Below are 24,279 nucleotides of genomic sequence, written 5' to 3' on the forward strand. Positions count from 1 at the left end.
TTAAGCCCCATTGCTTCTTAACCTGCATCTTGCATTGATGCATATTAAAAAGGGACAGTGCTTCACGGCCACCATCTCAGCTTCTTCACACGCATATCCCTGCAGAAACCCTGAGTGGGTGCATTCACAAAATGATTGTTACGGTGGAGGCATGTAGAACTCGCAGTCTCCCAGATTCTAGCCCAGTGCCATTAACCACTACACCAAACTGATTCTTTGGTGGATATATTGCAGGGGGATCTTTATAGACTCAGACACTTTCTTGTAAATGAAGGAGATGCTAGAGGCTGGTGCTTTGCTTTGCACTTGTCCACCTGTCGATTGATTGATTGATTGATTGTTGCCCAGGTAGGTGGTAGCACTTAGCCAACCTTGGTGAAGCTAGGAGACCTCGATAGTGTGAATGGGAGATCACCAGCAAATCTCTGGTCTATTGACCAGATTGGAAAACTGAAAATAATTGCTGAAGAAGTCAGTGGCAAATCCTTTCCATTCTGTTGCCGAGAAACTGACTTCCATGTGTCTATGAAGTCACCTGGAATCCAGCTTGATTCAAGAAAGAGTTTACTTTTTAGTTGTAAATTAAAACTATCATTTTTAGAAAGTCAAATAAGGCAGGAAGTCTGATGGACACCCAGGGAGGATTCTGTGGACAGAATGATCCCCGAAAAGGTGGTCTTGTTAAGACATAGAAACTCAGTTCAGTTGTTGTACTAATGGCCATTGATAGGCAGAATGTCCTTTGTCTCAGCTGATAGATATCAGGACCCTTGACCTCAGTGTATTGTGTGAATCTAGGATTGATTCATAAACAATAATGGAAATCAATAAATCGGTATGGGGTTTCTCAAACTGTGGATCAGGAACTTCCAGGGAGTTGCAAGCAACTTAGAAAGGGGTTGCAACTTATTTTAAGACCCAGTGAGACTTTTACAGCCAAAGGGGAAGCCCTGTCAGTGTTCTTTCCTCCTTTGCTACAGCTCACAGAGGAGGTATCATAACGTTTGAAAAGCTCTGTCACATATAGATTAAAATGTAGCTGTTAAAATTAAATGGTGTATTGATTTTTCCTCAAACCCTAACCCAAGTGAAATCCTTAGCAGATGCCTAGGCTGAGAGTTATAAGCATGAGCACAGCTCTGCCATCTGCTTTCTCCACCTGATGCGTGCTGTCTTCTCCTCCTCCATTGTTGTACACCGCCTAGAGTTGCTTCAGTGAGATGGATGGCTCTATAAATTTGCTTAATAAAAAAATAAGTAATATCATGTACGCCATGACCTCATGCTGCAAATGATGGGAATTATGAACTCCGTTACTGGTCTTTGTGGAAAAAGAAACCTTGAGGAGTTGGGGGCTATTTTCTCAAAAGAGTCCCCAATTCTTCAAGATTTCTTTGTGGAAAATGAGCAAATGGAATGCAGACAGAATGAATGAAAATGTACTAAAATAATTTCAAGTCTGCTGTCAGATTCTGTCAAACATTGGCTACTACTGTGAAATTGTCCCATGTCAAAGGCAGATGTCGGATATCAGCGATGCAAATGTAGAAGATGTTTACTATAAAAATCCAGAGGAGAATATTGAAGGGACTGTTCAGATAGAAGAAAACATTTCAGTAAAACTGGATCATAACCTTTTGCTTCTTGCCTTTAAAGACAGACAGGAAAGGAATGTGGATTTTGATACTTGCAGTTCCTTTTGGAAGGCTAAATCAAAAGATATTTAGCTTCAGAAGTTCATAAAGACTTATGACACATTAATCTTCCCATTTCATTTGATTGATCTTGCTTAGATTCCATCAGTTACGCCCAGTGTTTGCTTTATTCTTCTTCAAATTCTTTGTTGACAGTTGTTACTCATTTTCCTCTCAGTTGCTGGATACCCAATTTAGTGTCCTAAAATGGTCACTCTATTTATCTACTGATTAGCTTTATATCTCACTTTTTGTTCAAGAGCAGAAGGCAGGATGTATATTGCTGTTTCTGTCCATGTTTCCCTACAACAGGTTGGGCTGAGAGACTGGCCCAGAATCACCTAGCCGGCTTTCATGCCTAAAGGAGGATTACAACCTGGGTCTTTCCTGTGCCAATCCGATACCTTCACCACAATGTTACACAGATCTTGGGCTGAGAGAGAGGGACTGGTTCAAGGTTCCTCAGAGAACTTCTGTGGCTGAGGGAGGATTGGAACCTGGGTCTCCCTGCTCTTACTCCAGCACCCTCTCCGCTACACCATGAAATGTTAGGCTGAGAGAGCGGGACTAGCCCAGAATCACTCAGGGAGTTTCCATGGCTGAAGGACGGCTTGATAACTATCTATCTATCTATCTATCTATCTATCTATCTATCTATCTATCTATCTATCTATCTATCTATCTATCTATCCATCCATCCATCCATCCATCCATCCATCCATCCATCCATCCATGCAGCTGCCCAACTCCCAATGACTTGGGATGGTTTTCCCATTCCTAATCCAACACCTGATTTACTACATCACACTGGCTCTCATAATCTCAGTGTATCTCTTTTGTATTGGTATAGACCAGTGATTCTCAACCTTTTTGAAGCTGCCGCCCGTCTAAGGAGCGGAACATTTTTCAACGCCACCCTTTGTGAAAATCCTGTAATTTAGGGTATGGGGGGGGAGTTACTGAATTATAAAAGGCAAAAATTTTAAGTAATTTAATTCGAAAAAATCCGAACTTCAAGTACGTGGAACTGTGTTGACGACACTTCTTTTTATTAACCGACATTGTTGGCGGCTGCAAAATATGATGAGGGAAAGATAACTATTTCTCAAAATTAATAATTCACAACCACGATAAAGAACTAATAAGCGCACTTACCTAGCCGACTGGCCAAATAAACAGTGAAAGTAAATCGAAACTGAGGGGAAAAAACAGAAATGAAGCGAACGAAAAGCAACATGGGTCAAATCAAACATTCATATTGAAAGGACGCTCAACGCGTGCGCTGCGATTAATCGCGCGGGAAAACAGCTGACACATGCGCTGTGCTGGTTGGGATCGGAGAATAATCGTAGTGTCGAGTTCTTCAAGGTCAGCCTACCTAGAATACAAATTCGTCTCACCATTCTTAGAGGTGCGTGAGGGCAGCCATCGCGTAAGTTCGTTTTATTGCTGGTACAAATGGTGTAACCCGGATAATCGATTTAATAAATTTTTTGGGGAGTTTTAAAATTAAGTTCAAATGCCAAAACATGCTCATCGCCCCTCTACCACCCAAAACATGCCCACCGCCCCCCTACCGCCCAAAACAAGTTCACCGCCCCTCAGCATCCTCCCACCGCCCCCCGGGGGGCGGTACCGCCCCCGTTGAGAACCAGTGGTATAGACCTAGGTTCATACAACATGCTCAGACAAAACCAAGCAAACTGTATTACGACTTAGTGTAGTAAGTCTTAGTGTATTACGACTTAGTGTAGTATAGCTCTCAGATCATTAGACCTTTATTCAAATAAACACTTACCCAGTGATATATGAAATAATGAACAGACTGTTCGTCTTTATTAAAGCCAGAATGAGGAAGACAATTGTACAATAAAAATTTTGAAGGAGAGAGGAAGAGGTTAAAATAGTTGGAGAATAAAGCAGTTGGACTGAGAGCTGAAAGAATCAGTATAGCATACGGCTAGATGTCTGTATGAAAACCACAGTCTAACCCAAGGTTGTAGAGATGTTTCCCCAATGCAGAAGCCTTCCGGCATTCTCAGTGGTAAGATACATAGGTTGGAATATGCATCTCAAAATGAAACTTGGAGAAATGAAAATGGCAGATGACCTGATCTGAAAATGCAGTTTGGAATAAGGAGCAATGAGACGATACATTCTGTAACTGTACTCAACTTGGACCTTTTATGGGACTTCTCTGAGTTGCTGTCAGGAAATCAGGTTTCACTGATGTCATACCACCCACCTCTTTTTGGAGAAGGTCAAGAGAAGACTAACCAAACTAATTTGGAGGGTGGAAAGATGTCCTTAATACATTTAGTATTCAAAAGATCACACTGTAGATGTTGAAGGAGTTCAAGTAAAGAGTGGTGTTGAACTCAGTGACTCATTATATGATGAAGCAACAAGTCTCAAGGTTGTGACAGTAAACAGGCAAAATTCTGTATTGGGCTTCAGGACTTTGCATCCAGTGCTCTTCTGAGCCCAGAATTCTTCAGTTGGCCAGGGAACATCATGGCCTACTTGACACAAAATAACAAACAGTAATGTGGCTAGTTTGATTTGAGCTTTATTGTGACTTATATTGTGTACAAACCATGATACTTTGGCTTGTTTAAAAATCCTGGATCAATATTACCTGTGAATCATGAAATTATCTCTTAACCTAAAGACCTGTCTGAAGAAAATGCATGCTCTGCGATGGGCACTACTTGGGAATATTTGGGGGAGAGGGGAAGGAGCTGAGTTTTTCCAGGAAATAAAGCTATTTTCAGATGGTCCGATCTCTGAAATGCTGACTTAAGAATGCCAAAAGCTGCCTCAGGCCTCATCAAATATGGCTCCATTTAGCATTGCCCTGTATTTTGTATATATACTGCATCAGCCTCAGCACCCTTTGGTGCTTTCCAAGGGTTGGAAATGCCACTTCAGGAATTCACTCTTGCCTTTCCTGTTTCTTCATACCTGGTCCTTTGGCCCAGAGAAGGCAAGGAGAGAAACTGGCATAGCCTGCATGCAAATCATACATTTTACCTGTGAGCTTCAGTCCCTAACAAAAGTTGTGAGAAACAGCTGAGTTTGGATATGTCGCTTTAAGGCAGACTGATTTTTAATAGCCTTGGTTTGTATATAAACCAGTCAGAATTAACTGCACTGTGGAAGATATGGCAGGCTTAAACTGTTACTTGATACTTTAGTTCATCCTTGGAAAATTTTACCCCACTGTTGCTGCAGGTTCTTTTTCTTCTTTTCCTACCTTTAATGCAGTATTTCTCAACCTTGGCCACTTTAAGATGTGTGGACTTCAACTCCCAGAATTCCCCAGCCAGCCATGCTGGCTGGGGAATTCTGGGAGTTGAAGTCCACATATCTTAAAGTGGCCAAGGTTGAGAAACACTGCTTTAATGGATCAATACAATCTACCCTTCACCCAATAGTTGGTTCACATAATTACCTAAACTAAAATGTAGTTTGCTCAAGGCTGCTTCAGTATGTTGCATGACCCAACCCAGGTGTGGTTTATTCAACAAACTGTGGCTTAGAATATCATGAGCATTAGCAGTTGTTATTCCTGTTCAAAAGCTGAATTGCTGCTCTCAAGGGATTAGGTTTTCAGTTATGGTTTTTAGGCAGTGTCTGATTGTATCTGAACTGAATTTTTATAAGAAGCCCAAGAGGAGAGGACCCAGATGATATTTTGTTTGCTATACTTTTGGATTTAGTTGTGGCTGGGATGCTGTTAACCTTTAATGCTGGGATTGTGGGCTTAGCCTGGTTTTGCTGTTAAGAGGATTAAGATGGTTTTTAAGCATTACGCCAGGCCATTATGTGGTTTGTTTGATTTTGACTCAGGGTGTTATGTGAACTCAACCCTGCTAGTTTGCAAGAGGGAGATCTGGTTCTAGAAAGTATTCTCATTTTTCTTTTGCTAATACGCTTTCCTGGATTTTAACTCTCATCTTACCATTCAGCCATTCATAGAACACACAAAGAGTTAGTCTTGGTACCTACGTGTGAAAGACTGTTATGGAGAGAGTCAGAGATGGAAGTTTGGATTTGTTGATGCTGAGGACAATATTATATTTTATTGCTCTCCAAAATATCTTTGTATGGTTGGGTGAGGGTGAATGAGAAAAAGTTGCCCTGTTCCAGACAGGAATACATTTTGACTGATAGCTAGACTGACGTGTTTAACCTTCTGTAATTTTCCTTTAGTTTTGTACACATTTTCAAAGGGGAGATGGATTTAGCATTCTTTTGGAATAACAGCATTCCAGGAGAATGCTAAACCCACATTCAGAAGCAACTGAACAACAGCTGACAGTCATGGTGAGAATTGGCCCATGAAAATCAAAGAGAGCAGTCACTCATTTCTCAGACAGCTTCCCAGCTCCCTTTGTTGATCCAGATCTCTGGGCTGGGAATCTGCTTGGAAACCTGGTGGGTGCAGGAGAAGAGGCTGGTTTGAAAGATAGTGCCTGAGGGCAGGGAGTGCATCCACACCAGCTGAAGTGGCCAATAAGAGCCAGGCTGATCCCACTCCTAGAGGACATCTGACCACAATGTGGATTGAGTCATCAGTGAAAGTCAAATTGCACCTAGAGCAAAACTGCTGCAGCTTCTGACTTGCTTAAAGGGCAAAACAATGCTTTAACATCAGAAAATCAAAGAACAATTTTAAACCACCTTAGGTATTGGTTGGGAAGGGCTGAAGGCAAAGACATGGAAGAAACAAAAGGTGGCCAGGGCGGTTTATGAATTATTGGGTTCAAATGAGGAAGGATCCTCAGATGTCCATCTGTCTAGGTGGACAATCTCTGTGGTCTCTCAATGAGGCAGCTGACCCCTTTTTAGCCTGTTGGTTCAGCTGGCAGAATTCAGCAAGTAATGAATTTTCCCAGTTGAGTTCTTATCCGACTGGTCAAAGACTATGGGTGTGGTCCATGATTCAACTTTATGACGATACAACGCTACGAGTTCAGGCACTGTCCATATAGGTACAGTTCCATTCACACTTTTCCCTCAATGTTCACTGGAAATGTTTCAAATGTTTATTAAATATAATATGAAGATAGCAATATGAGAGTGAATATTTCAAGTCTCTTTAACCAGAAGCAAGACTGATACAGATGCAAGATACAGTACCTAGATATCATGCAATTTTATTCCAATCATTTCTGACCATTTTAAGAACTTCTGTCTGTCTCCAGCTGCTATTTTTTTACCCTGTCTTCTCTTTTTCCCCATTTATTTTTCCTATTAATTAGTTTCTAGAAAATACTGTAATCAACCTGGTATTCTGCAACTGACTTCAACTTCCTACACGCAATTTGGTTTGGTAGGTGATGGGAATAATAGCTAACTGCTCGGTCTGTATCAAATTAGATCATGTTAGGATCATATGAATTTGATCATTAGATTGTTCTGATGTTCTGCAGAATTTCTTTAAAATGACAAGGAAAATTTCATTTACTTTTCCTGTTACTATCCCTAGCACGCACATCTTTATTCATCATTCCTCTAATGTGTGTGCATTATTATATGCAATTTTTCCTTGCTGTGTACATTATTGAACTCCTTTTTTGAGCAAAAAATATTTAAGGATGGATACTAGGTGAATGATGTGCCCATTTACAGTCATGTAGCTTTGTTTTTTGTTGTTGTTGTTCAGTCGTTAAGTTGTGTTCAGCTCTTTGTGACCCCATGAATCATATCGTGCCAGGCCTTCCTGTCCTTCACTGCCTCCCGGAGTTTGCTCAATTTCACGTTCATTGCTTTGGTGATGCTATCTAACCATCTCATCCTCTGCCATCCCCTTCTCCTTTTGCCTTCCATCTTTCCCAGCATCAGGGTCTTTTCCAGAGTCCTCTCTTCGCAGTAGCTTTGTTAGATGGCTGTATTTCTACTCCATCATCATTCCATGATTTACAACTGCAGGGTCTATGTAGGGTCACGTGAAACATTGCAGGCTCAAAACAGCCTTTCGTAAGAAACAAAACTTGTTTTGAGTGATGACATTTAGAATGCTCCAGTCATTGAAAATGTTGGTCTCGAAGTAGGCTGCATATACAGGTTGCACCAACTTAAGATGGACAGCTGTGAACTTGCATCTCCTGTAAGTTTTGTTTTTGGAGCAAAACAAAACATTTGAGCCAGAACATACCAACTCAACTGTTTGGACAGAAAGTTTCAAGTGGGCTGTTCGTTCTGAGCGGGAAACCAAACATATTCCTTGTTTCATGCACAACTGCTAGGGGAAAAGAGTTGGCAGTGATAGCAAGGAAAATTGCTGGGAGAACTAGTGGGCGCAGATACAATTTTTCAGCACTGTTGCAATGACAAGAACAAATGGTGTTGGCTTCCGCTGCCCTGATGTCCAGTTGGTAATAAGCATCATTTGGGTCTAAGAAAACAAGGTCACATCCTTCAAGGTTGTCATAAAATGAGCATCTCTAAGAAGTTGTTTTTCAAAATTAAGAAGGAACTGTGCTCTGATTGGCTAGCTGCAGCCCAACTGACTCAGGTGAGATTGCTAGCTGGTTTACGTGAGTGTCATTGAGCTGTGGCTATCTCTTTTGGCACCTGCGGTCAATGTTTTCCCATTAGAACAAGATTCTTATAATGAAAGAAGGATTTGAAGCTGGTCTGCTGCAAAGCAGTTTTGGCTCCCAGCCTGATCTTTATTTCCAAGAATTAATCTTGGACTGAAGTGGGCCCCGTGAGCTTTTTTTGAAATGGGCAGTTGCCACCCAGCACTCTGAGTGAAAATGACCTCTTAAAAAGGACAAAGCAAGGAATCCTGGTTGGGACTGTGCGGTAAGAGGCATTGATTGACTAAGGGGTGAGACAGCCTTCTGTAAATTCATGCTTTGTAACAGGATATGTCTCCCAATTTATAAATAGACAAGCCCCCGCCTGCAGCTACTTTATGAGAATATCCACAACTTGCCCCCCCAAAAAACATAAATTTTGGGGATTTGCTCTTCTGGATGCTCTTTGGAGCCACTCTGGACTGCTGTGCCCTGAACATTGATTCCTAGCTCCAGCTTGTGCCCCACTGCTTTTTTTTCCCCCTCCCTTGGTGGATTGGGCCAACATCATTTGTAGTCAAACACATTTATTTATTTATTTATTTATTGCCTTTCCATCCCACCTGTTCCTTAAGAGCTGAAGGCAATGTCCTTAGTGCCTGTTTCCTCCCATTTCCTCCTGATACCAACCATCAAATGAGATAGGCTGGCCTGAGAGGGTGCGACTGGCCAGCTGAAAACCTCCTCTTGAGATGAGGATGGATGTGAACCTGGGTCTCCTTATCCCAGCCCACCAGTTCAATCCCAATCCATATCTGGAGGGCAGAGGTTAGATCAAAGTACGGCTTGGAAACCTGCTCAAGGGACTGTAGCCTTTGCTCCCCTCTTAAGAATGTGCTACCTGGTCCTTTCCAGTGCCCTAGAAATGGGAAAAGATCTGCCATTACCTATTCCCAGGATCGGTATTGATTGAAAATGGTTGACTGAAGTTCACCAGCCATCCATGCAGGATTTATTTTTCATCTGTCTTGGGAAATATTTTCTGTTCACGATCTAGCTGATGCTGAGAAGGACTGAGACGACAAATGATGATGCGAGATACCAACTGCCTTGTTTCTTTGCTAGTGAGCTGCAGTTTAGATGGCAGAGTGATGAGGAACTGGCCAACTGGACCAACAGCTCCAATTTCATGGATGGCGGAGCTCTGAGAAGTGGAGGTGGCACAGGCAGCAGGTACAGAGATCGGGGGCACAGCACTGGAAGGGTGGCTCTGGTCCTGGAACAGACCTTTGATATGATCTGGGGAGGCACCATCACTCATTCTTTCCATGCCGATGTTAATGAAGACAAGAGAAACCCACACTTGATCCTTAAAATTTCCTCCAGAGCTGAAGGAACTGGAATAATTGCCCTGCTTTTGTACATGGTCAAACTCTGCCACAAAGTAGGACTAAGCCAAAATTGCTACTGCACCTCTGCTGTGATACCCCAAACCCCTTGGGCTGCCAAAGTGTGTGTGTGTGGGGGGGGATAGGGTGCTAGAGATTAAGGTCTTTGGTGTTGGTGGATAATTTTTTTTTTCACGCTCAAGGCTCCAAAATGAAAACAGAGAGCACAACCTTTGCTCGGATTGCTTCAGAGGGATGATATGACTCAAAGCCAACTCTGAGCGAGGGCAGTGCTTCCTTCTTGTTGTCTGGCATATTTTATTTGTTAATTTATTAAGCCAATTTATGTAGCTGCCCATCTCATCACAGGTGACTCTGGGTGGCATACAACAAAGCTAAAAACAGTCAAAAATATAAAAAACAGAGAATAAAAGGATGTTAAAAATAAGGAAGCCAAATATGTGCCCTTGTGTATTTTGAATCTAGTTGTGTAGTTGCCAACCCTGTCATGATTATAGAATAGTCCCAGAAGCGTAAGGGTATGTAAGCAACCTTTCAGAATTGTTTGCCGTGGTTGGGCTATGTGGGGACAATGGGATTTGAACCCCCAAATATCTGGAGGGTTCCAAATTGCCCACCATTGGAATAAATTGTACAGTATTAGCCCAGACATCTGAACCAGTGGTGGCATTCACACAACAGGACTGACCAAGTTGCTACTTGAACTCACGTTCTGCGTTTACAGAGTATACCGGACCATAAACAAAGGGATGTTTTAGTTTGGGCAACGTGCTAAGTTACAAAAACGAAACAAGGGGAAAGCTAGCCAAGCTGAACTTGCGATGTGAATGCATCTGCTAGGTTTGGAACCTGATAAGCAGGTTGCGTGGACCCAGCTAGAATGAAGTAGGATCGTGTTACGTCGAGTATGTCTGCTGATCATTTTAACAATGCACCAAAAGCCATTGTGAAATGAACTTTGCTATGCTTTTAGGGTCCAGCATTAAAATATTGATAAAAATAACCCCAGAAGAAAAGCTGAAAGGCATAGAATCTTTCAAGAAATACTGAACTATTTTTAAAAACTGCATCTTGACTTTGGCCTTTTTGTAGCCAGGAATACTTTATGAGTTCATTTGGTGGATCCACTTGTTGTTTTTTTCTACTTTACAGGTACATTTCATGCGCTCATAAGCTCTTTGCATAAATTCTCTGCATAATTTTACATCAGCCCTGTAGACTATCTCAGTATTACTCAGTATTATTAATTATTAAAGTCCACTTTAAGATGAGTGGACTTCAACTCCCAGAATTCCCCAGCCAGCTTTGGTCCACAAGTCTTAAAGTTGCCAAGGTTGAGAAACACTGATCTAGGGAGATTCCAGATTTTTGCAACTCAGATTTGGAAGTTCTCATCACTGACCTGTGGCCTGAACTATGCAGCTGATGTGTTTGATGCTTCAAAAATGTGCACAACCTCTTCCATTTTTGGTCTCCCTTAGAAACCAAGTGGTAGGGAGAAGCGTCTGGGTCAAATAAGGAAATAAAATAAATTCATAGAACTTCCATTCTTTGCTAGTTCATGCTCAGTGCTGGCTTCTAGGTCCCTTCCTTGTCTCTTGCATTGCTTTCCCGTTTATATCCCATTTTCCTCCATTTTAGAAAAATTGTCTCCCTTTGTGGAGAAAATGCCTGCATTTCCCCATATAATGAGGGTATGCAACCTTTGGGGTAGAGGGCAAGATGTCAGGAATTGCATTTCCTCCAAGACGGGCAGGGTTAATTGTGCTTAATAATTTCCTTTTCCACCATGCAGAAAATCACAGTTTGGTGCTAACGTTTAGAAGAGGAAATTACAGCTGATTTTGTAATTGCTTGGAAAGGATGTGCTGGGGGCGTCCTTCTCTCCCGCCCCTGATTTTTCAGGAAGTGCCAATCCAGGTGTAACATCAGCAGAGGGCTAGGAATTTTTGGAGTTGCAATCACTCTATGTGTCAAACCAGCTCTAGGAAGGTTGCTCCAGCTATTGAAGTGATCCAGGGCAAAATATTTTGGAAGATGATTTTGCTACAGCGGGGGAGAATTTCACCTGTTTTTGCAACGCATAGCATGTCAGTGTACTGCATCCCGCTTTGGAAGGGCAGGCAGGGAAAATATTTAGTTACTGTAGCCCCTCTTGAGTCCAAGGCTCTCAGAGTGGCTGGCGGCAGTGAAAAAACAACAGAAGGCAGCAAAAACAGTATTAATGAGGCCATCAGCAAGTCACCTAAAGGCGAACCAACAAAGCAAAGCTCCAAATCAAAATGGCAATTGATTTTTGGCAGCTTGGATTTTATTATTTACAGGTAGTCCTCCTTTTGCGACTGCCTTGGACAGTGACTGCAGTTACAACGTTGATGAAAAAGTAAGTTTACAACCAATCGTCGCCTTTATGACCTTCGTAGGTCTGTAAAGCAAAGGAAAGATGAAGTCAGATTGTAAGCCCAGTCACAGTTTCACTTAGCGACCACTTCACTTAACAGCCAAGTTGCCAGTACCAAGGGTGGTCGCTAAACGAGGACTACTTGTATTAGTTGGATGGACATTTGCAGGGTCTGTTTTAATCCAATAGAGTAGTATGATTTCTTTTATTACCATATCTTAAACAGAATTGTCCCTTTATTTGTCCTTGCCACTGTGTGAATGATCTTGTAAACATAAGGGTATACTGAAAATGGGGATGTTAATTATATTAACAAAACTATGCTATCTTTTATAAGAGGCCCAAGGAAAAACCTTTAAGGTAAAGTTTATGGACATGTTGTTTTCTAGAAAGCAACATGGAAATAGTTTGCCATTTCTGCCTTCTGCATTTTTTTTTGTTTTTGTTTCCAAGTCTAGCCTTCAGCCTTAGGGTTTCCTGATGATCTCCCACCCAAATCCTAACCAGGTGTGACCCTGCTTAGTTTTTTTGAGATCAGCAGGTCAGCACAGCAAAAAGGTTGTTGCAATGTTGCTGTGGCATGGGATGGTGAGGAGGCTATTCTGCATTTGTTGCTACCACTGAAAAGACCTTGCTCCTGATCACCTCCTGCCTCAGGTTTGAAAGTTGGGGAACACAGAGGGTTCATATTCCCAGAAATAGACTTGTAGCTCCTGCAGTTGATTCAAGACTAAGGAGATAAGAATCAGGGTCAGACTGTAACACAAGTTTATGGGTGCCATCAAGACTGGGGTCTATGGGGCAGAGAGGGAGATGAGATAAAGGACAGACCAGAAATAGCAAATTATGAGTAGCAGCAAAGAGGTCAGATTTCAGCATCAGGGTATTCCAGACCCACTGGAACCAACCTTTCTCCTTAAAATAATGTATAGTCAGGGGAAAAAGTTGGCACATTTGTGATTACAAACACTCATTTTATTCTTCCTTTCTCTGAAAAGGTCTGCAGCAAAATGATGTTTTTCACAAGTAAATATCTTTAGCTTCAGGTCAGTGAAAGGAAATCCCATTTTATGCTTGTACGCATGAGTGGACTCTGATTTAAATGAGTTTAAAAATGGAGAGAAACGTTATGTATGTCAGGTTCGGTCAGCACGAGGCTTCAGGGAAGCACGGGGTTGCAGGGAAGCTCGCAGCCAGACCACGCGGAACCCACCGGCGGTAGCTAGCGGGGAAAAGAGGAACCGAAAGCGCCGCTAATTAACGAGCCACCTGCGGCCAGCTAAACAGGAAAACCGCAGCGGAAGCTTTTAACTATGAGCTGATAACGGCGCGAGCAAGCAAGGAACGGGGCCGCAGGGCAGCGAAACAAGATCGCAACGCAGCACAGAACCCACGGGCTTGCACGTAACGGGGAGGAACCAACCCAGCCAGAGGGGGACTGGCAATCAAGGACAATGGACCCTGACCGATCCTGCCATCATGAACAATCAAGGGGGATTATTGGGGGCCAATAATCCGCAGCTGCAACGTGACGCGGGGCGGGAAAAAAGCGCGGGAAGGGGGGAATATAACAAGTGATGCAAATGTACCAAGCCAGTCCTGGCTTTGCTTGTGACTACTACGTTACGCATGAGTAAACCTTCTTTGTGAACCACACGTGTCACGAGAGTTTCTCTGTCGAACGGGGCAAATCTCACATAAAGCCAGGACTCACCGTCAGCGCTACCCGGTACCACCGAGGAGCGTTTTCTTTCTCAATACAGGCATGACCAGCGACGAGGAATCCGTGGGTCAGCTGGAGCGCGAGGGATCCAGGCTCGCGGAAGGGCGGTCGGAGCCGCCCGGGAGCGACGGGGCAGCGGCCAGGGCCGGGCGCACTCCATCCGAGCGGTGGTCGATGGGCGTGAACCAAGGACCAGACGATTCAGGCGTTACGATGACCCGGGGTTCGGGGTTCCGGAACCGTGAGTGGAGCGAGGAATTCGCCCGACTAGAGGAGAGAGTCGAGCGACGCCTAGACGCCGTGGAGGCGATGCTCCAGACCCTACTACAGAGAGTGGGGCCACCGGCGGTGAACGAGGAGGCGAGCGACAGGGGGGCGGTCCGACACCCCCGCCGGCACCACCCACGGCGCCCCGGTCGGAGGACCAACGGGCGGCAGACGCCCTGAGACTTCGAGGTATCACTGGGAAGTTCTCAGGGGACCCCGAACAGCTGCCGCACTTTCTGACGCACGTCAGGGGGTTCATGCAGAGGGGTGGTCACCTATTCGCTAGAGACGAGGACAGGGTATCCTACGTGGCCGAGCTGCTAGATGGCCAAGCAGCCAGCTGGGTGATCGGGCTGTACGATGCCAACGCGGCGGAACTACGGAGTTTCCCGGACTTCATGCAGGCGCTCCGGGACAGATTCGAGGACACATTGAGCGCCAAGCGGGCGGAGGACGACATCCTACAGTTCAGACAGCGGGGCAAATCGGTATCGGAATATGCCCTGGAGTTCCGGAGGTTGGCCGAGAAGCTCGCGGACTGGCCGGAGTCCCTGAAGGTGAAGTATTTTAAGAGGGGACTCAACCCAGAGATCCTGGAACGGGCACTGGGGCGGGACGACCCGTCCACAGTGAAGGATTGGATCTGGCGGGCCGGAACGGCGGAATCGGCGTGGCGTCAGATCCAACAGAGCACAAGACGACGGGACCAGACGAGGGGCCGACCGAGGGAGAGGACCCCCGAGGAGAGACGGAGCGGTCGACGGCAGTCCACCGGAAGGCGAGAGGCGACCAGAGCCCCGAATCTGTGCTTCCGATGCGGAGGCAGAGGCCACCGAGCGGCACAGTGCCCGACGGAGCGGGAAGGCGCCCCACCACGGCCCGAAGTCAAAACCCCGCGTGCGAACGGGAAAAGGACCGGTGACCGACCGCGGAAGGGGGCAGTGGCGGCGGTGACCGAGAAAGGACGCGGGGGGTGGTCGACCCCGGAGACAGCATCCTCCGGAGAGGACTCGGAGCCGGCGGGAAACGAGGCGCGCTCGCACTGAACGGCGTCCCAGTGCGAGCAGGGGAGTCGAGGCGCGCGGACCCAATAGGAGACGAGGACTGCCCACCGTTCCGGGTGAGGATACACGTCCGGGGGGTGAGATCCGGAGGGGAGGCGCAGCTACGGGCGCTACTGGACTCGGGCTGCACCCACTGCTTGATGCACCCAGCGGTGGTCTCGGGGCTCGGGCTACAGCTGAGGCGCCTCCGGGAGCCCATTTCATTCAGCCAGTTAGATGGCACGCTGGCAGGGGGGGGGCCAGCTCAGTATTACACCGAGCCGGTCCAGATGACGATCGGGAGTCACCGGGAAGAACTGAGGTTCGTGGTGGTCCCGGTGGCCGACTACGCGGTGGTACTCGGCTTGGCGTGGCTGCGGCGGCGGAACCCACGAGTCGACTGGACGGCGGAGGCAGTGTGGTTTGGGGTCGACAGACCGGCGAGGGGCGAGAGCAGAGGGGACCGAGCCGTGGAGACGGAGGCAGCCGCAACCACCGGCGGACAAGCGGAGGGTCCGGGACACCGGGAGACGGGGCGAGAGCAGATGGGGCCCGAGACCCGGGCAGCAACAGCAGCAGCAGCAGCGCCGGGACCCCGGAGACCCGCCACGATCCCGAGGCGAGGGGAGGCAGCGGCGACTGGCGAGGCGACCGCAAAGCGAGGAGCCGGACCCGGGGAACCCCCGACGGGCGGCGGAATCCCGAGGCAGTATCGAGACCTGGCGGCAGCGTTCGGGGGGAAGGAGTCCGACCAACTCCCACCACACCGGCCCAGTGATTGCGCCATCGAGCTAGAGCCAGGAGCGACCCTGCCTAAGCCGAAAATGTACTCCCTGTCGAGGAGGGAGATGGGGGCCCTGCGCGAGTTCATAGACAAGAACCTAGCGCGGGGATTCATCCAACCCGCGAAGTCACCATTAGCGGCCCCGGTGTTATTCCGGGAGAAGAAGGACGGCTCGCTCCGTATGTGCGTAGACTACCGGGGGCTGAACGCAATCAGCACGGAGTACAAATACCCCCTCCCCCTGATGAAGGACTTGATGTCGCATCTGTCGAAGGGGAGGGTGTTCACAAAACTGGACTTGCGCGAAGCCTACTTCAGAGTTAGGATCCGCGCAAAAGATGAGTGGAAGACGGCGTTCAACACCCCGCTCGGAAGCTACCAGTTTTCCGTGATGCCGTTCGGATTAAAAGGGGCCCCGGGGGTATTTATGCAGCTAATAAATGAGGTGCTGCACGACCTACTCTACCGGGGCGTCCTGGTCTACCTGGACGACATCCTCATCTACACCGAGACCCTGGCGGAGCACGTGAGCCTGGTGCGCACGGTGCTCCAGAGACTGCTGAAGGCACAGCTGTACGCAAAGCTCTCGAAATGCGAGTTTCATCGAGAGCAACTAGACTACCTCGGCTACCGAATATCCAGCCGGGGAATTGAGATGGACCCGGCGAAAGTAAGGGATGTCCTGGGCTGGGAAGCGCCGCGAACCCGGAGGCAACTCCAAAGCTTCCTAGGGTTTGCGAACTTCTATCGTCAGTTCATCCCGAACTTCGCCCAAATCGCCCTTCCCCTAACCGACCTGCTAAAAACCAAGGGCACTGGGAAACCCCCCAAGCCCAGCATGGCACTCGCGTGGACTGCAGAATGCCAGGGGGCGTTTGAGGAACTAAAACAGTGGTTCACCGCGGAGCCGATCCTGCGCCATCCCGACCCAGACCGGCGGTTTATAATCCAAGTGGATGCATCAGACGTGGCAACGGGAGCAGTCCTGCTCCAACCCAGCCCGGAGGGGGCCATCCACCCGTGCGCCTACGCCTCCCGCAAATTCACCGAGACGGAGAGGAGGTGGATGGTGTGGGAGAAAGAGGCGTACGCGGTCAAGTGGGCGCTGGCCACGTGGAGGCATCTACTGGAGGGGGCAACTGAACCGTTCGAGGTGTGGACGGACCATAAGAACCTCGAGGCCCTGAAGACCCCGCGTAAGCTATCCCCCAAACAGGCACGGTGGTCCCAATACTTCGGGAGGTTCAGGTTCACACTGAAACACATCCCCGGGAAGCGCAACTTCTTAGCGGATGGACTGTCTCGCATGCCCCAACACGCCAGCCTACGGGAGGAGATCGTGGACTCCGTCATCCCCGCCAGCAGGCTGGCTGCAAAAGCGGTGACCCGAAGCCAGACCAAGGGGGAGCGACGGGACACGGCGTCTGAAGTAAGGCAAGGGTTCGCGGAGGCGGCGGAGCGGGACGATTGGCTCAAGCAGAACCGAGAGGCGCTAACCGGCCAAGAGGGGTTGTGGTGGCACGAAGGAAAGCTGTACGTGCCCGAGGGTTGCCGACGGGAGGTCATGGAGAGAGCCCACGACAGCTGGAGCGCGGGGCATTACGGCTTCGTAAAGACACTCCACTTAATCCGACGGCAGTTTTGGTGGCCCACGCTCCGGAAGGACGTGGAGGCGTACTCGGGGGGTTGCCCGGTGTGCGCAACAGCGAAAGGAGCCAAAGGCAAACCTAGAGGCCTACTCCAGCCGGTAGCGGAACCCGACGGCCCTTGGCAAGAGGTCGCCATGGACTTCATAGTGGAGCTCCCGGAGACTAAGGGGAAGACCGCCATTTGGGTGGTCACGGACTTATTCTCCAAACAAGCGCACTTTGTAGCGTGCCGGCGAGTCCCCACGGCCGAGGGGCTGGCGAGACTGTTCGTGCAACATGTCTACCGACTCCACGGCGCACCTCGACGTATCGTCAGCGATTGGGGCGGCAACTTCATCGCGCGGTTCTGGCGGGAGTTCCTGAAGCGGGTGGGGACGAAGCAAGCCCTATCCTCCGCGGCGCACCCGCAGACGGACGGAGCCACGGAACGCCTGAACGGGGGGCTCGAACAGTACCTGCGCTGCTACGTGGGGCACCAACAGGACGATTGGGCGGAGCTACTACCATTCGCGGAGGTGGCATACAACAACGCCGTCCACAAGAGCACCGGGTTCTCTCCGTTCAAAGTAGCCACCGGGAGAGATTTCGTCCCCATGCCGGAGCTGCCTCAGCCGGAATCCCAGATCAACTCCCTGGACGCCTGGTTCGCCCAAATCGACGAGACCCGGCGAGCGGCGCACGCGGCATTGCAAAGAGCCAAAGCCGACTACAAGAAGCACGCGGACCGCAAGAGGCTCCCCGAGGAAAAGTGGAAAGTGGGGGACCAGGTGTATCTGTCAACCAAAAACCTAAAGACGCACCAGGCATCGAAAAAACTCAGCCCGAGGTTTGTGGGGCCGTTCCCCATTTCAGAGGTCATCAATCCGGTGACCGTCAGGCTGACGCTCCCGAAAAGCCTCGGGAAGATCCACCCGGTGTTCCATTGCAGCCTGCTAAAGTTGCACCAGCCGGGGAACACCTGGCACAAGGCGGAGGGAGTACCACCACCCATCATGGTCGGGGGGGAGCAGCATTTCGAAATCAACCGGATACTGGACGCCCGGAGGCACAAGGGGCCGACCCAGCTCCTAGTGCAATGGAAACATTTCCCCAAGTCCCACAGCGAATGGGTGAGTAAAACCCACATAAGGGCGCCGGACCTAGTGCGGGACTTTTACAGTAAATACCCCGGGAAGCCGAAATAGGACCGAGGGGGGGGAGTTGTCGTCAGGGGGGCGGCATGTCAGGTTCGGTCAGCACGAGGCTTCAGGGAAGCACGGGGTTGCAGGGAAGCTCGCAGCCAGACCACGCGGAATCCACCGGCGGTAGCTAGCGGGGAAAAGAGGAACCGAAAGCGCCGCTAATTAACGAGCCACCTGCGGCCAGCTAAACAGGAAAACCGCAGCGGAAGCTTTTAACTATGAGCTGATAACGGCGCGAGCATGCAAGGAACGGGGCCGCAGGGCAGCGAAACAAGATCGCAACGCAGCACAGAACCCACGGGCTTGCACGTAACGGGGAGGAACCAACCCAGCCGGAGGGGGACTGGCAATCAAGGACAATGGACCCTGACCGATCCTGCCATCATGAACAATCAAGGGGGATTATTGGGGGCCAATAATCCGCAGCTGCAACGTGACGCGGGGCGGGAAAAAAGCGCGGGAAGGGGGGAATATAACAAGTGATGCAAATGTACCAAGCCAGTCCTGGCTTTGCTTGTGACTACTACGTTACGCATGAGTAAACCTTCTTTGTGAACCACACGTGTCACGAGAGTTTCTCTGTCGAACGGGGCAAATCTCACAATGTAAACGTTTCTGGCTCCCCCCCCCTTCAAATTGCTGTTGTTTATAACAGCTGGAACATCTGAATGATCTTTAAAGGCATCCTTATCTATAATCAGGTTTACAGATATGGGGAAACTATTTGCAATTGTCCCCACTTGTGTTCAAGACAAATGCCCCTTTTCCTTCCTATTGTGTATGGAAAAAAATCCCACCATAACTACTGGATGTAACCATAACCATGACCTTAACTGTCCATAACTCAGCTACCGACCCTTAATTCACAGAACAGTTTTGCAACTTAAAAAAGAAGGATGAATCAGGCTTCTGAACCTGAGTTCTCTGTTGAGGCTACAACTTCAGAAACTCATCTGAACTCATCTATCTAGCAACTCATCTATCTAGCATCACTTCAAAACCATAAAACAAAACAAAACAAAAATTAGAGAGCCCAGCTGAAAAAAGTGGAGAGGGCAGGAGTGATAGATTATTATATGTTGTTGTTCTTTAGTCGTTAAGTCGTGTCCGATTCTTCGTGACCCCATGAACCATATTGCGCCAGGCCTTCCTGTCCTTCACAGCCTCCCTGAGTTTGCTCAGTTTCATGCTCATTACTTCAGTGATGCTATCTAACCATCTCATCCTCTGCCGTCCTCTTCTCCTTTTGCCTTCAATCTTTCCCAGCATCAGGGTCTTCTCCAAAGAGATCTCTCTTCGCATTAGGTGACCAAAGTATCTGAGCTTGAGCTTCATTATCGATCCTTCCAATGAGCAATCAGGGTTGATTTCCTTTAAGATTGACTGGTTTGACCTCCTAGCAGTCCAGGGGACTCTCAAGAGTCTTCTCCAGCACCACAGTTCAAAGGCATCAATTCTTCGGCGCTCAGCCTTTTTTATGGTCCAGCTCTCACAGCCATACATTACTACTGGAAAAACCATAGCTTTGACTATGCGGATCTTTGTCGGCAAGGTGACGTCTCTGCTTTTTAATATGCTATCTAGGCTTGCCATAGCTTTCCTCCCAAGGAGCAAGCGTCTTTTAATTTCATGGCTGCAGTCTCCGTCTGCGGTGATCTTGGAGCCCAAATAAATGAAGTCTGTTACTGCTTCCATTTCTACCCCTTCTATTTGCCAGGAATTGATGGGTCCAGATGCCATGATCTTAGTTTTTTTAATGTTGAGTTTCAAGCCAGCTTTCGCACTCTCCTCTTTCACCCTCATCAAGAGGCTCTTTAGTTCTTCTTCACTTTCTGCCATTAGGGTGGTATCGTCCGCATATCTGAGGTTGTTGATGATTCTCCCTGCAATCTTAATTCTGGCTTGTGATTCTTCCAGCCTGGCATTTCTCATGATGTACTCTGCATATAGGTTAAATAAGCAGGGTGACAGTATACAGCCTTGTCGTACACCTTTCCCTATTTTGAACCAATCGGTTGTTCCATGACCGGTTCTAACTGTTGCTTCTTGGCCCGCATACAAATTTCTCAGGAGACAGGTAAGGTGGTCTGGTACTCCCATCTCTTTAAGAATTTGCCACAGTTTGTTGTGATCCACACAATCAAAGGCTTTTGCATAGTCAATGAAGCAGAAGTAGATATTTTTCTGGAACTCTCGTGCTTTCTCCATGATCCAGCGAATGTTGGCGATTTGATCTCTAGTTCCTCTGCCTCTTTGAAACCCAGCTTGTACATCCAGTAGTTCTCGGTTCATGTATTGCTGAAGCCTAGCTTGTAGGATTTTGAGCATAACCTTGCTAGCATGTGAAATGAGTGCAATTGTGCGATAGTTTGAGCATTCTTTGGCATTGCCCTTCTTTGGAATTGGAACATAAACTGACCTTTTCCAATCCCGTGGCCACTGTTGCGTTTTCCAAACTTGCTGGCATATTGAGTGCAGCACTTTAACACCATCATCTTTTAGTATTTTAAATAACTCAGCTGGAATACTGTAATCTCCACTAGCTTTGTTGTTAGCAATGCTTCCTAAGGCCCACTTGACTTCACTCTCTAGGATGTCTGGCTCAAGGTCAGCGATCACACCAGCGTGGACATCAGGGACATTAAGATCTTTCTTGTATAGTTCTTCTGTGTATTCTTGCCACCTCTTCTTAATCTCTTCTGCTTCTGTTAGGTCCCTGCCTTTTTTGTCCTTTTTCATGCCCATCTTTGCACTAAACGTTCGTTTCATATCTCCAATTTTCTTGTAGAGATCTCTAGTCTTCCCCATTCTATTGTTTTCCTCAATTTCTTTGCATTGTTCATTTAAGAAGGCCTTCTTATCTCTCCTTGCTATTCTCTGGAAATCTGTATTCAGTTGCTTATATCTTTCCCTTTCACCCTTGCTTTTCGCATTCCTTCTTTCCACAGCTATTTGTAAAGCCTCATCAGACAGCCATTTTGCTTTCTTGCATTTCTTTTTCTTTGGGATGGTTTTAGTTGCTGCCTCCTGTACAATGTTACGGACCTCCGTCCATAGTTCTTCAGGCACTCTGTCTACCAAATCTAATCCTCTAAATCTATTCATCACCTTCACTGTGTACTCACAAGGAATATGATCTAAGTCATACCTGAGTGGTCTAGTGGTTTTCCCTACATTCTTCAATTTAAGCCTAAATTTTGCAGTAAGAAGCTCATGATCTGAGCCACAGTCAGCTCCTGGTCTTGTTTTTGCTGTCTGTATAGAGCTTCTCCATCTTTGGCTGCAAAGTATATAATCAATCTGGTTTCGGTATTGACCATCTGGTGATGTCCATGTGTAGAGTCGTCTCTTGTGTTGTTGGAAAAGAGTGTTTGCTATGACTAGCTTGTTCTCTTGACAGAATTCTATTAGCCTTTGCCCTGCTTCATTTTGTGCTCCAAGGCCAAACTTGCCTGTTATTCCAATTACTCCTTGACTTCCTACTCTAGCATTCTAATCCCCTATGATGAAAAGGACATCTTTTTTTGGTGCTAGTTCTAGAAGGTGTTGTAGGTCTTCATAGAACCGGTCAATTTCAGCTTCTTCGGCATCAGTGGTTGGGGCATAGACTTGGATTACTGTGATGTTGAATGGTTTGCCTTGGATACGCACTGAGATCATTCTGTCGTTTTTGAGGTTGTACCCCATTACTGCCTTTCCCACTCTCTTATTGACTATGAGTGCAACTCCATTTCTTCTAAGGGTTTCTTGCCCACAGTAGTAGATATAATGGTCACCCGAATTAAATTCACCCATTCCCGTCCATTTCAGTTCGCTGATTCCCAAGATGTCGATGTTCAATCTTGTCATCTCATGTTTGACCACATCCAGCTTGCCTTGGTTCATAGATCTTACATTCCAGGTACCTATACAATATTGTTCTTTACAGCATCGGACCTTCTTTTCGCTTCCAGATACATCCACAGCTGAACGTCCTTTCGGCTTTGGCCCAGCCGCTTCACTCTTTCTGGAGCTACTTGGAATTGCCCTCCACTCTTCCCCAGTAGCATATTAGACACCTTCCGACCTGAGGGGCTCATCTTCCGGCATCATATCTTTTAGCCTTTTAACAATGTCCATGGGGTTTTCTTGGCAAGGACACTGGAGTGGGTTGCCATTTCCTTCTCCAGTGGACCACATTTTGTCAGAACTCTCTGTCATGACCTGTCCGTCTTGGGTGGCCCTGCACGGCATAGCTCATGGCTTCACTGAGTTACGCAAGCCCCTTCGCCACGACAAGGCAGTGATCCATGAAGGGGTTATTATATGTATGTATTTGTATGTTACTTTTTCTTTAGGAGATGTAGGTAGCATAGATGGATGATCCCATTAGCCAAAATTGTTTTGACGCTGCCAGATGCCCTTTGTATGAGCAAAGCCACCATAGAAAGCATTTGGGGGATGAGAGTCGTGGAACTTGGGCCACTGATGATAAAGGAACTGTTGTGTCCAGTGGCCACATTGCTGCCAATCATGCATTGATGAAGTAGGTTGATTCAGCGGGATGGAATGGAGGTCTGGCCTCATAGCCCCTTCCATGCTATTTATTCTGCTTTAGAAGTCTTCAACAGCACGTAATTACATCATGGGGCATTCACAGAGTCAAAACGTGCAGTTGCTGGGGACAGCAAATACATAGGTTCACCGCTGAAGAACAGCCTCTTGGCCCATCTGCTAAACCAATCAATTGCAGAAGAAGTAGCCACATCATAGCATAAATAGAGAGGGACTGTTAGAGAGAAAGTCTACTTCAAGAGGACTCCCAGCCCTGCAGAGTTAACAGATCTGACCACCAGGACTTGTGCTAGTCCTAAGTTCAGAATTCTCCACAGACACAACACATGTAAAAGAGGGATGGGTCTTCAATCACATTGACTTTGCTGATCCTCTTCCCACAGATGCACCTGGTATGGGGCAAAGGGGTGGGTGAAGCATAGATTATCTTGTGACCCAAAGATTGAGGTATAATTAATCAGTGGTAAACCATATTGACTAGAACAGGGGCTTTCAACATTTTTCAAGTTGCAGAACCTGTTCATTAAAAATCATTCCTGGAACCTCTGACCGAGAGGAGTGGGGTTTCTCAATGTCAGATGGCTTTTCTGCTGTACCTTAGTGACTAAGAGGGAGAAAAATCCTTCTCCCCGAGGGATCTCTTGTGGATAGTTGTCTCTTAGTTCCTTGCAGAGAGAGGCCTGCAGAACCCATTCAAGTCCTTCCTGGACCCTAGGGTGAAAACCCTGGACTGGAGGAGAGAGCTAAAGGAGGAAGGAGAGTGAAATTATGTTCTGGAGAACATGGATGCTCCTGAGTTGGGGGAATGGGAGATAAAATATCTAATACCATGCAGTTCTGATGTATAATTTTGATCTAGTAAGATAGCAGACTTCTTGCTCTCACTGCAAAAGGGGAAAAGAATGCCTTCCCTAAATTGGACATTTGTTGCTGTGCCCATTGATGACAGAGAGAGTGTGTATGTGTGAGACCAAGAGATACCAATCTCAGTGGCTGTTATGGCCCTGCTGGACTTGTCTTAGGAGGAGGAGGAGAAGGAGGAGG

At 47.3% G+C, this 24,279-nt stretch overlaps 1 protein-coding gene across 2 annotated transcripts in view; it reads left to right on the top strand.

Annotated features, from left to right (window-relative positions):
• Positions 1–24,279, top strand: part of ST8SIA5 (ST8 alpha-N-acetyl-neuraminide alpha-2,8-sialyltransferase 5) — a 56,872-nt gene that overhangs the window by 11,305 nt on the left and 21,288 nt on the right. The window contains exon 2 of one of the 2 annotated variants that reach the window (XM_088152783.1): positions 9,350–9,457. The exons of the other annotated variant lie outside the window; for it this stretch is intronic. Coding sequence (XP_088008909.1) covers positions 9,350–9,457 — 108 coding nt within the window. The remainder of the gene's footprint in view (positions 1–9,349; positions 9,458–24,279) is intronic. 2 annotated transcript variants of the gene reach the window in all.

This window comes from Python bivittatus, unplaced genomic scaffold, assembly GCF_059951505.1.
Source record: "Python bivittatus isolate LINGU-HERP-01145 unplaced genomic scaffold, Pbiv_v1 ctg000570_np1212, whole genome shotgun sequence".
NCBI classification, from domain to species: Eukaryota; Metazoa; Chordata; class Lepidosauria; order Squamata; family Pythonidae; genus Python; species Python bivittatus.